This window comes from Arachis stenosperma, chromosome 9 (assembly GCF_014773155.1).
Source record: "Arachis stenosperma cultivar V10309 chromosome 9, arast.V10309.gnm1.PFL2, whole genome shotgun sequence".
NCBI classification, from domain to species: Eukaryota; Viridiplantae; Streptophyta; class Magnoliopsida; order Fabales; family Fabaceae; genus Arachis; species Arachis stenosperma.
The window spans coordinates 161057328-161069264 of NC_080385.1; the positions used below are offsets into that span (position 1 = coordinate 161057328).

General features: G+C 28.8%; 1 protein-coding gene across 8 annotated transcripts; it reads left to right on the forward strand.

Moving 5' to 3' along the window:
- Window positions 1–6768: 6768 nt before the first annotated feature.
- On the forward strand, window positions 6769–11401 carry LOC130948746 (protein WHAT'S THIS FACTOR 1 homolog, chloroplastic-like). Of its 8 annotated transcripts, none has more exons than XR_009073187.1 (3): window positions 6769–8121; window positions 10389–10447; window positions 11168–11401. XR_009073187.1 is itself a non-coding variant. In XM_057877602.1 (2 exons), the coding sequence occupies exon 1, from the start codon at window positions 6835–6837 to the stop codon at window positions 8107–8109; it is 1275 nt and encodes a 424-aa protein (XP_057733585.1). In that variant the 5' UTR covers window positions 6769–6834; the 3' UTR covers window positions 8110–8121; window positions 10389–11401. The 8 variants fall into 8 exon arrangements, 2 of the variants coding, with proteins under 2 accessions (XP_057733585.1, XP_057733586.1); XR_009073181.1 differs by having other exon boundaries at window positions 10406–10486; window positions 10591–11401; XR_009073185.1 differs by having other exon boundaries at window positions 10406–10486; window positions 10878–11401.
- Window positions 11402–11937: the final 536 nt, after the last annotated feature.

Genomic DNA, 11937 nt, shown 5'->3' on the forward strand with positions numbered 1-11937 from the left:
ATTTCAACTATTGGTAATATGTTTAAATTTTCTTAGTTTAAGCTGTTCATTATTAGAATAATTTTTTAACATATTTTAATTTTTTTTAGAAATTACCAGCTTTCTTTTGCATGCATGCAATGCCATTGAGGGGAATAAGAGTTAGTTTGGTTTCTCGGTGTGACAATTCTATACCTTGCCGCATTGCATGAATAGCGGATGATGAAGTTTATCTAATAAGAGGATGGTCTGATTTTGCACGAATTCTAAAAATATTGAAACTTACGATGTTATTTCAGTTGGTTGTCGTTACAAGAATGATTCTATACTATACGTGACTAAGGACTAGAATATGTTCAATATTGTTTAGGTAATTTGGTTTTACTATTAGTATTTGATTAAATTATAATTATAGAATTTTAAATTATTGCCTCAATTTATATATTACGATTATTTTTTGTGGATTTGGTATTTTTAAATAATTTAATAAAATGAATAAGTGTCAGATATTATTAAGTTTATTTTTATCCTTTATTTTTTTATTTGTATTTTCATTATATTTGACAAAAAAATGAACCTACACATATATTAAATCATTGACCTAAAGACAATTTATTTGCCAATAAAAACAGATTTTATTTATAATTAGAATAAAATTTATTTGTCAATAATCGGTGGATAAAATTGAAATTACACCCGTGTCATATAATTATAATTGATTAATTAGTATAAAATGAAATTATACCCGTGCCATGAGTAATAATCTAAATAATTATATCTTAACAAAATATAATTTGAAATAATTTATAAACAATTATCTTAACAAAAATAATTATTTAATAATTGATTTAAAAATCAATGTAAAAAATAATTATTAATAATAGTATTATTAACTAGGTAAATAATATTAATTTGACAAAAATTACCAATTAATTTAATTAACTGACATAAAAAATTGCATACTAATTTTACAAAAATTGCATGGCACGGGTAATTGAAATATAAATAATATATGATTTGTATCTTAATAATTTGACAATTATTACTCAATTAATCAATTAATTGAATTAGTAATAATAATTTTCAATTTCAAATTTTATATATTAAGTAGTTATTAAAAACTGGATAATAACGATTTACACAGGAAAATCATTGATAAATTCAATTAACCATATAGAAGATAATATACTAACAATTTTAGTATATTATTTATGGCAAGCAAAATTATTTCCTCATATTTTCTATTAAAATTGAAATTAGTAATAGTTTAAAAAAAAGGTTTATTAATAAAATTACTAATAGTCACATTTTTATACACAGGATATATGTTTTCTATATATTATTTAAAAAATATAATGAAACATGAATAATGAATGAGTATGTTATTTTTTCGAATAGCTAATTAATGCAAAATCGAACACCCTTTTTTATTTCATTGAGGTCATATTCTGTTTGGTGAAAGTTTCAATCACCTTAATTAAATCCTGTATTTGTGCCTTAACTTATTAAGGTAGTAATATATTACATATTATATCTAAGTAGTTATTTCTCATAACGGAGATGTAAAAAATCATATTAAGGTTTATTGCCAAATAATTAGTGGATGAATAATAGTAAATTATATTATTTTAGGAAAGTATTTTCATTATAATTATATCAAATCAATATTTAATTATGATAAAATATGTTAATTATAATTATATCATAGAATTATAATAGTTACGATATTTATGTTATATATTTTAATCATTAATGTACGTAAATAATTAGAAATCAAAATATAACTTATAATTACTTGTGCCATGCAAGATTAAATAAGATATATAATAACATAGATGATTTGTTACTTATACTGATTAAATACAATAAATACATATTAATTTAGTTAAAAAAAAAAATCACTGTCTCCTATATTTTTCTATTTATTTTTTAATTTATTAAATTCAATCAATTATAATAAATTAATTATATCAACTAATTAATTCAATCAATTATTTTTTAATTTATTTTTTGAATTCAATAAATCAAATAAAATTAATTATACTAATTATTTGTATTGACTAATTGATTTGATTAATTCTTAAAAATATTTTTATTTAATTTATTTTATTTATTTAAATATAACTAATTAATTATTTAATTTTATTAGGATAAATATCAAATTCTATTTCTAATATAAAAATACAAAATTTTATTCATTCCATTTTTATTTTACTGCTATAAAAGACCTAGGGGTGGCAAGCGGGGAAGCCCGCCCCGCCCCGCCATAAGCCCGCCCTTTGGCGGGTTGGCCCGCCCTGCCCCGCCTAGTGAGGCGGTCCTAGAATCCTAGCCCGCCCCGCCTTACTGCGGGCTGGCGGGCTGGCGGGCTAAGCCCGCCAAAGCTCCTCTTTTTTTTTTTTTTTTTTTACTATTAACTACTAAGTAATATATATAATTTCACAACCATATTAATAAATTTATAATTTCTAATGGCATAAAAAATTATATTTTTTATATTAACAAACATTAAAGTCTTTGTAATTATAAATATCTAATAAATATAATTATAAACCAAATTTTCATTCAAAATATAAGTATAAATATTCTCTCCAAAGCAAAATAAATATAATCCAAAACATAATTATAAATATTGTCTCCAAAATAACATAAACATAATTCAAAACACTCAATTTTTATCTTCATACTCTTGTAAGTTAGGTTGGGGGAAATTAGGTATTGGCAAAAAAATTGCAAAAATACCCCCTCACTAATAAAAACCTTAGCCCGGCGGGAAAGCCCGCCCCGCCCCGCCAAAGCCCGCCAAAACCCACGGTTTAAGCGGTGCGAGTTAGGCGGGCTTTTGCTATTTGGCGGTCCCGATTTTCCAGCCCAACCCGCCTTTTTTGCCGGGTTATGCGGACCGGCCCGGCGGGTTTAGGCCTGTTTGCCACCCCTAAAAAGACCATATATGCTAGAAGAAAATATCATTCATTTACCAATTATTCTTTCATTGGGTAGCTTTTACAATAATTCTTTTTCTTTCTATGAGGCGCCGTCACAAGAAGGCAACTATCATGAACACAAATAAGCACACACTCTTCAACTCCCGTGCTCATCATTTAGAGCAATATATGATATGTTATCCATTAAGCATTTATAGACCATGGTGTTATCATGTTTGCATAAATAAATAAAAAATCCATAATTAAGCTTAAGTCATTTATCTATTTGTGTGGTATTTTGTAGTGTGAAATTACTTTTAATTTGTGTTGTGCAATGATATTATGGTTTAATTTAAACTTTTATTTTAGAATTGTGTTATGATTTTATCTCATCTTTTTTTCTTAGATATTAAGTTGATGTATTTTTATTTATTATTATTGAAGCTGATGTGATATAAAAATTGTAAAAAGAAAAAAAACTTACATTCAATTTATTTTATTGTAGTCTTCTATTCTTCTATTTTTTTTATTCTTTTATTCATTTTATTTTCTTTTTAAATATCATATAATTTATACCAATTAATTAATTATAATTCGTTATATCAGTTAGTTTAATTCATTAATTTATAATATACATGACAAGATAGATCATTTGTTACTTATATGTTTATTTTTCTAAAATCTAAATCTGAATAATTATATTTTCAGTTTTTTTTTATGAAAAAAATATTATTAATAATGAATAATAATTAACCATTCATACTTTTAATTAAAGTGTTTGGATGATTTTTATATTTATTAATATTAATTATTAATTTTTTTTCATAAATAAATTATATTATAATTTTATGTTAGTTCATAATTGATTAGTGATTAATGTTTATAAAGCTATGTTACTCTAAATTTTATATTTTATAAATATTTTATTTAAATATAATTTTTTTAACATGAAAATGTATTATTTTTAATAATATCATAATTTTATATTTTTTAATTATTTTAAATGAATATTTTATCAAATACTAATTAAAGTTATTCTTCCATTTGCTTTTACTAATATATTTTCTAACTATTATATAAAATTAAAATCGTATTAATGAATTTAATATTAAAGTTAATTTGGCTTTTTATTATTTAGAGTGTTTTTCAATTAATAATTTTATACTCTTTACTTTTTTTTAGTTTCATTTTGAATTTTAATTTAGTACTCAAAGGTAGTGAAATTCTATTGATATTGAAATAAAGTTACAAAAGGGTTCATAGGGTAGAATAAGTAAAATAATGTGATACCCACATTGCAACATTCAAATGAAACAACTTAGGATTTAAAATGTTTATCTTTCTCTTTCTCGCCGTCTATTATATTATCTATCCTATCATATAAAAATCGAATTTTTATCTTTAATGATAGAATCAACGTAGCATGCTTCTGTATTATTTTGTTTAAATCATTAAAGTCAATTCATTATGATGAATTAATTATATCAACTAATTGATTTGAATAGATATTTAAGTATCACATAATTTAAAATTATGTATATTAATTATTTGATTTAATTTTTATGATATATAAATTTAAGGAATAAATTAAAATAAGATAATTTATTACTTATTTAAATTGAATACAACAAATATAAATTAATTTAGTTAAAAATTCACTATTTTCTAATCTTCTATACATAAAAATGACAAAACAAAATTATAAAAATAATCTTTTTATCACTTTTGCTATTTTAATTTTATTTTCTTTATTTTTTTATGTATAATTTTATTTTATATTAATTTTGTTTATTTAATAATAAAATATACTCATATTAATTCTATCATATAATAATATATTTTTCTCCTATATTAATCAAAGAATTTCAATAGTTATCAACTACATCTAATAGAATGACTGAGAAGTAAGAACTACGAGAAGTTCCAAGTTCAAAATGTTGAAACAAAGAAAAGAAAATAGTGGATATATGATTAGAGAAAAATGTATAATAATGACAAAATATACTAAAACTGGATTTTTTTCCAACTAATAAAAGTGAGGTGTTAATTCCTCATGAATTTATTTTTTCTCTAAAATGAAATCACTATTTTTTCTAAATTTATTTTAAAAAAATATATTTATTATAGTTATATTACAATTTACATTTAACGAATAATGCATGATTATACTAATTTAGAGAAATATTGTTATTATAATTATATAAAATCAATATTTAATACATTATCAACTAATAAAATTGAGGTGTCAATTTCTCATGAATTCATTTTCCCTCCAAAATGAAAGTACTATTCTCTCTTCTAAATTTATTTAAAAAAAATATCTTTATTATAGTTATATTACAATATTACAATTAGCATTTAATGAATAATGCATAATTATAATAATTTAGAAAAATAAAATAAAATCCAGTAATTTATCTTCCGACTGCACACACGTGTATATAATAACTTTTAAGAAGGAGTCATGTATAGTAAATACGGTCGATGATTGTAAAACTGTATACTAACATTGATATAATAGTATTTTAGGTATATGTTTTGCAAGTATCAAAGAAAAGTGTTGAGTTGTTTTTTAGTAGATTTAAATTATTCATTGTTTATTAGAGAATTTTGTGTATTAGAATTCTCTAATAATTTATTATTTATTTTGAACTAATTTTGATATGTTCTTATTTGACAGTAAAATAAGATATAAAAATTTGTTGGTGGGTCTAAGTATTATTAAGTTATTTATGGTCACATGGAGTATATATGGTTGATTTATTGAAAAAAGTAGATTACTAAAACCAATTAATAACTATTTAGAGTTAATATATTTAACACTAGCTTAAGAAAAAACAAATAATACATAACATGTTATATTTTTATTAATCAAATAATTATAATTTAAATTAATCTTATCACGTACATGGCACGGGTTAATACACTTGGAAATTACTGCACGATGAATGTGGTATATAGAGAAATTTTTGAGAGGCCTATAATAAAAGGGTAATAACAAAATGTCTTACTAAATCTATTTATTTATTAAAATTTATTACTATCACTTAAAAAAATTTAGAAATTCTAGGAACTAATAGATGAATTCTTATTGTACATTAATAGTTTGAAAATATTAAAATTATCATAAAAATTCGTATAATTTTATTCTCTTGACAAACAATTTTATAATTACGTTAATCATATAATTTTATATACAAACATTGATATAGTGTTGTTTCATGTATATATTTTGCAGGTATCAAAGGATAGCATTGAATTGTTATTCAGTAGGTTTAAATTATTTATTATTTATTACAAAACTTTCTGTATTAGGATTCTCTATTAATTTGTTCTTCATTTTAAGCTGATTTTGATATTTTCTTACTTCACAGTATACCAACATATAAAACTTTGTTGGTAGATTTAAGTATTACTAAATTATTTATGGTCATGTTGAGTATATATGCCTGATTTATTGAAAAAGTAGATTAAATAACTATTTTATAGTTAATATAATTAACACTATATTAAGAAAAAAAAAACAACGTATAAAAGTTATTTTTTTATTAATTAAATTATTATAATTAAAATGAAATTTAACATAACAACTTAAAATTATAATTTTAATCTTATCACGTGCATGGCACGGGTGATTAATCTTGTTTAGTTTTATTTTGTGGTTATGATATTATGATTCTGCTAATATAAATAATAGGGATGCACCTTATTTTCAATTTTAATTAGGAGGGCCCTAAAATTACCATTGTTAGAATTGAGAATTGATTGTTAATTGTCTCTAATTGATTGTTAATTGTTAATTGTTAATAGGCTTCATTGCTACAATGTGATTGTGAATTGCTTAATTGGAATCGATTCTGGACCACAATGAACCCTATCGCAACTTCGAACCATTTGTCACATTCTTTCTCATCTCAATAGACCAAATCACATGCTCACAAGACTAACTCATCGTCGTGGTCCTGTGATTCCGTCTTTACAAAAACTACAATGTCTTTCTCTTCTCCACCGAACCTTCTCCCTGTGGTCCATGAAGAAGGATCCAGACCTCGAATCCGCGCTCTCCCGCAACCGCCGCTGGATTGTCAACAACCAGATCAAGAACATCATCCTCCGCTATCCAAACCAAGAGATCCCCATTGCATCCCTTCAGAAGAAGTTCAAAACCCTTGACCTCAAAGGCAAAGCCCTGAACTGGCTCCGCAAGTACCCTTCCTGTTTCGATGTTACTTTCACCGGCAATGAACACCGCTGTCACCTCTCCAAGCGCATGATGAGCCTCGTCGAAGAAGAGGAATCTGTTAGGGAGTCTCAAGAAAATGCTTTCATTTGCAGGTTAGCAAAATTACTTATGATGAGTGTTAACAAGAGGATTAATGTTCTGAAAATCAACGAGCTGAAAAGGAATTTAGGATTTCCCGATGATTACGTGATTAGGATTGTTGCAAAGTACCCAAATTTGTTCCGTGTTGTTAACGAGGGCGGGAGGAGGAGCTCTATGGAGATTGAATTGGTTCACTGGGACCCTGAATTTGCTGTATCCACAGTGGAAATTGCGGCCAGGAGGAGCGGCAATACAAGGCCAACGTTCTCGTGTTCTTTGCCTTTCAGTTGGGTGAAATCATGGGAGAGATTCCGTGAATTCGATTTGGTTCCTTACTTTTCGCCTTACATGGACCCCAGGGAATTGGTGGAAGGGTCGAAAGAGATGGAGAAGAGGAATGTGGGATTGGTACATGAGGTGTTGTCTTTGACTCTTTGGAAGAAAGCCTCAATAGTGAAGTTGGGTCATTTTAGGAGGGAGTTTGCTTTGCCTGATAGGTTGAATGTGTTGTTGCTCAAGCACCCTGGGATTTTCTATGTTTCCAACAAGTATCAGATTTACACAGTTCTTCTTAGGGAGGCCTATGTTGGGTCTGAACTTGTTGAAAAGGATCCTCTGGTTGTTGTGAAGGAGAAATTTGGGGAACTGATGCAGGAAGGGCTTCATGAGTACAATCAGAGGCGGCGCCTCATAAATACGGAGAAGAGGAGGAAGAAAGGTGTTCCTTTGGCTAGAGTAGATGAAGTAAAGTGTAAGAGGAGAAGAAGTGAAAATGCTGACTCAGATGATGATGAGGATGGAGACAACAAGCCGGGAGGTTTGTTTGACCCAGAGGAAAGGAAACGGTTTTATAAAGTTCTGTTTGATGATGATACTTCATGAAATTCTGAGACGGTGTGTGTGTGATAATCTAGTTTGCGCATTTGGTTTATATAAATTTGATATCAACACTTCCCTCCCTGCTACATATGCATACATACACACAAGGTCGCACATATGGATTGAACCTGTTTTTTTTTGGTTTGATATTTGCCTTAAATTGGCGTTTTGACTTTTGGAACTGGTTTTCTGAATTAAATTTTGGTTTGGCTGGGTTGTGTTTACTTTTGCCTTATTGCTGATGATTCAACGGCATGTGTAAGCTGTACTTACTATATATTAGAAGAGAGACTGAGCGCATAGTCCAGTTAAAACCTACATAACTCTAATATAAGATGCCTGCATCATTTCTCTTCATAGTTGCCGTTGAGTTAAAAAAGAAAACCTTATCTTCCCATGTTCTTTGTTATTTTCTTTGGATAATGGTCAATGGTGATTGCCCAATGATGCACAATTCAAAATGTATTGAGCAGTTTTGCTGTGGTGTTAAGTTCATCACTTGCCTTCCACCATCTCTCTCTCTCTCTCTCTCTCTGGCTCTTGCTCGCTCACTCACTCACTCACTCACTCATACTCACATGCATGCATATATACAAACACATACATATATTTGGCGATGATGATGATTATGATTCTGATCCTTTGGAAGGCTTTTGATGAACACCACTGGCTATGGAACTGTCTATGATTAGTTCTAAGCTATGAGATCTGAGGGCACTCCTATGTTTTACACTTTTACCTTCAGTTTGCCTGCTATTTGAGCTAGTTGGTTAGATTTGATTGTTTATATAGGAGTTTTGGGCCATATTTCTAAGGGAAAATTAGTGACTTAATTTACGAATGATGATGCGCGCACTGAGCTCTGAGTTACTTTTATTAATTGACTGCATAATTAATAGTGAGGGTTTGGATTGGCTTTATTTAGAGGAAGAAAGTACCCCTTTTATTTAAAAAAAAATGCAAAATTTTACGAGCATTTGGATACAATTTTATTCGCCACATGCTTTGATCTGCAACTTCAAATTTTAAAGAAATTGTTCCAAATTAGTACCCCCCTCCTCTTCTTCTTTTATTTATTTGTTTATTTTTTTTTAATTCTGCCCAATGATGGACAGACAATCTCCTGGCTAATAGGTTTTGTTCATAGCTGGAGCTGCACCAATCTCTCTCTCTCTCTCTCACTCGATAACTCTGTGAACTGCGATCTTTCATAATTATTTATTTATTTATTTATTTTATTTCTTCCGGATGGTGCAAGAAGTCTGTGAATAAAGCTAGTGGCATAAGCTTTAGCTGATTTCTAGCTAGCTATATGAGATCTGAGGGCTCTGTTTTTCTGTTAGTTTTTCTGGTTAAGTGATTATACAAGTTTGCTTCCTTTTTTGGTGGCTATCTTTGATTTTTATTGATGTCATCTTCTTTAGTTACTGTTTTTTTCATTTTCTTGGTACTATAAGTGCTACTGCTACTTCACGCAGTGCTATGTGAACTTACATTTCTGTATGCTGTGATGTTGTAGGGTTTAGGCTTTTAGGGTGATGTTCTAGCTTCAATTCAGTTCTGCCCTATCCTGCTCTACTAATATAACAACTACAATACTTCAGAAGTTTTTCCTTTGTATTTAGTTTCACTACTTGCAGAGGATAATGTCTACATTGATGAAGTTTTTTATTTTCCTTCTGAATCATAGATTTTGATTGTTTTAGTTTGCATTTTATACACATGCATAGTTAGCTGCAAAATTTTTGTTTTCCCCTTTATCACGCATTATAATAATTCTGCCAAATGATAGAACATGTTTACTAATGAACGACTCTATGGATATTGTTCATGACTGGACATACATCACCTCCATTACCATCACTATCACTATCGTCACCACTACCATTATCATAATCATAATCATATCCATCAATCAATTAATCTCTTTGTGTATGCCTCGGTGGGTAAATGGCTAAATGGGACATTGAAGGATGAGAATGAAGCCTGTTACAAAAGCCATGGATGAGTTTTATTTAGCTATGAGATCTGAGGTCTAGTTTTTTTAAAAAAAATATGCTTAATGAGGGTTTAAATCAAAGGCACTTTCCTGGTCTTAAATTTTCATTACAGAAGTTGAAGAGAAACTGGTGCAATATTGTGGTTTGTATTTTTCTTTACTCTTATCACATCATTGCTGTTTTACTTTTTGTTTTGGAGTTGCCCTCACAATGTTAATATTAATTCAACCTTTGGAACCCATTGCATGAATATTATTATCTTGCTCTTTTTGAATAATATAGGTTTCTTCGCATAGCAGGTGCTGATTCAGAGTAGATTGGTTCTTGAACTCCCTCCTTTGGTAAACTCTGGATCAAATCATATGCTATTAGTTCTTAATGTCAGTCTCATGCTCTCATTTATGCTGACTTTATTTTTCCCATTTCTTTTTTGTTGGCTAAACAAATTAACTGTTGCTTTTATGATGAATGTGCTTTGTCATAGCATCTGTATAGTTCATGTTGTATTTCGATATGCCCTGGGATGAAAATTATTGAAGCTGGAACTTTGAACACGATTCAAGCCTTTTCCATTCCATATGCCTTTCCTCCCACTGCCATCATTAACCGTTCCTTTCCCTTGTGCTGCCATTATTGATGATGTTCCTCTAGACCTTGTACTTGTTCTTCTTCTTCATCATCATCTTCTTCTCTTATGCATTCCCTTTATCACTATACCTCTAATCATTGTTGTTATTATTATTATTTTCTTGCTGTCACGGTAATTGGCAGCGGGTAGAAATGGTGGAGAGGGGAGACAGGGCTGTGCACACTGCCTTTGGAACCCATGGTATCTGAGGGCACTTTGTATACTCTGTTCACTTATTTTATCATCATCATGTAACTGAATGATCCACTGCTTTGCATTCTTAGTGAATCTGTGCTACTATTGTAGATATTGATCCGTGAATTTCTTCTCTTGTATGTTAATACTATGATAATCTTTAGCATCATGTCTCACATTCGACAAAAGTTAGTTTCTTCCATGTCTATCTCATTATGGTTTTTGTTATCTTAATTAGGTTGGAAAGAAAACTCGACATTTTGGAGTATTGTGTTGCGTGGGGTTCCAAATTTAGGTCTCTCATTGACCTCTTTCTGGCAATGATTCCCTTTATTTAAGCTCAGAAATTTCAGAAGTTAGTGCAGTGCACGATGTTGTATATAATCTCTGTAAATAATCACACCTTTGTAATTTGAAGGGAAACTAATTCCTTTGGAAGAATAATGTTCAATCATAGATCTTCAATAAGATATTCATGGTTCCTTTTATAAATTTTACTGCTGTCAATATGGTCATAAAAAAAGTTATCTGAATTAAATCTTAAAACAGTACTAAATTTTGTTAAACCGTATGTCTTTGAATAACCTGGCAGTTTCACCATGAGTTCCAAGCTCTAACAAATGTGGGCGAGTATTATACAATTCCACTGTAATTACTGTTGAATCTTGATCAACATCTTCTCTATAATAATTTTTTCTATATATCAATCAAATAGTTGCCAGTATATCCGAAGGATTTGAAAAACAATGTGAATACTAAATATCTAAACCCACTCACAATGATTAATAAACCCAAACAGCTTGTATTGTATCACAATTTTGAAACCAATGATATGGTAAGCAAAGGAGGCCCATCTAGGCCCAGTTGGAGCCCACATGAGGGGGGTATAAGTGGCGTGCGCGTGGAGCTTCATCTCTTCATTATAAAAAAAACCTATCATCCTTGTCGTCGTCTTCATTTCCGAGGTCTCTTCCGATTCACTTCATTCTCTTTTTTCAGTCTTTTTCT

Excerpts from the sequence above, each read along its gene's own strand:
- LOC130948746 (XM_057877602.1), top strand. The coding sequence starts at position 6,835 with ATGCTCACAAGACTAACTCATCGTCGTGGTCCTGTGATTCCGTCTTTA.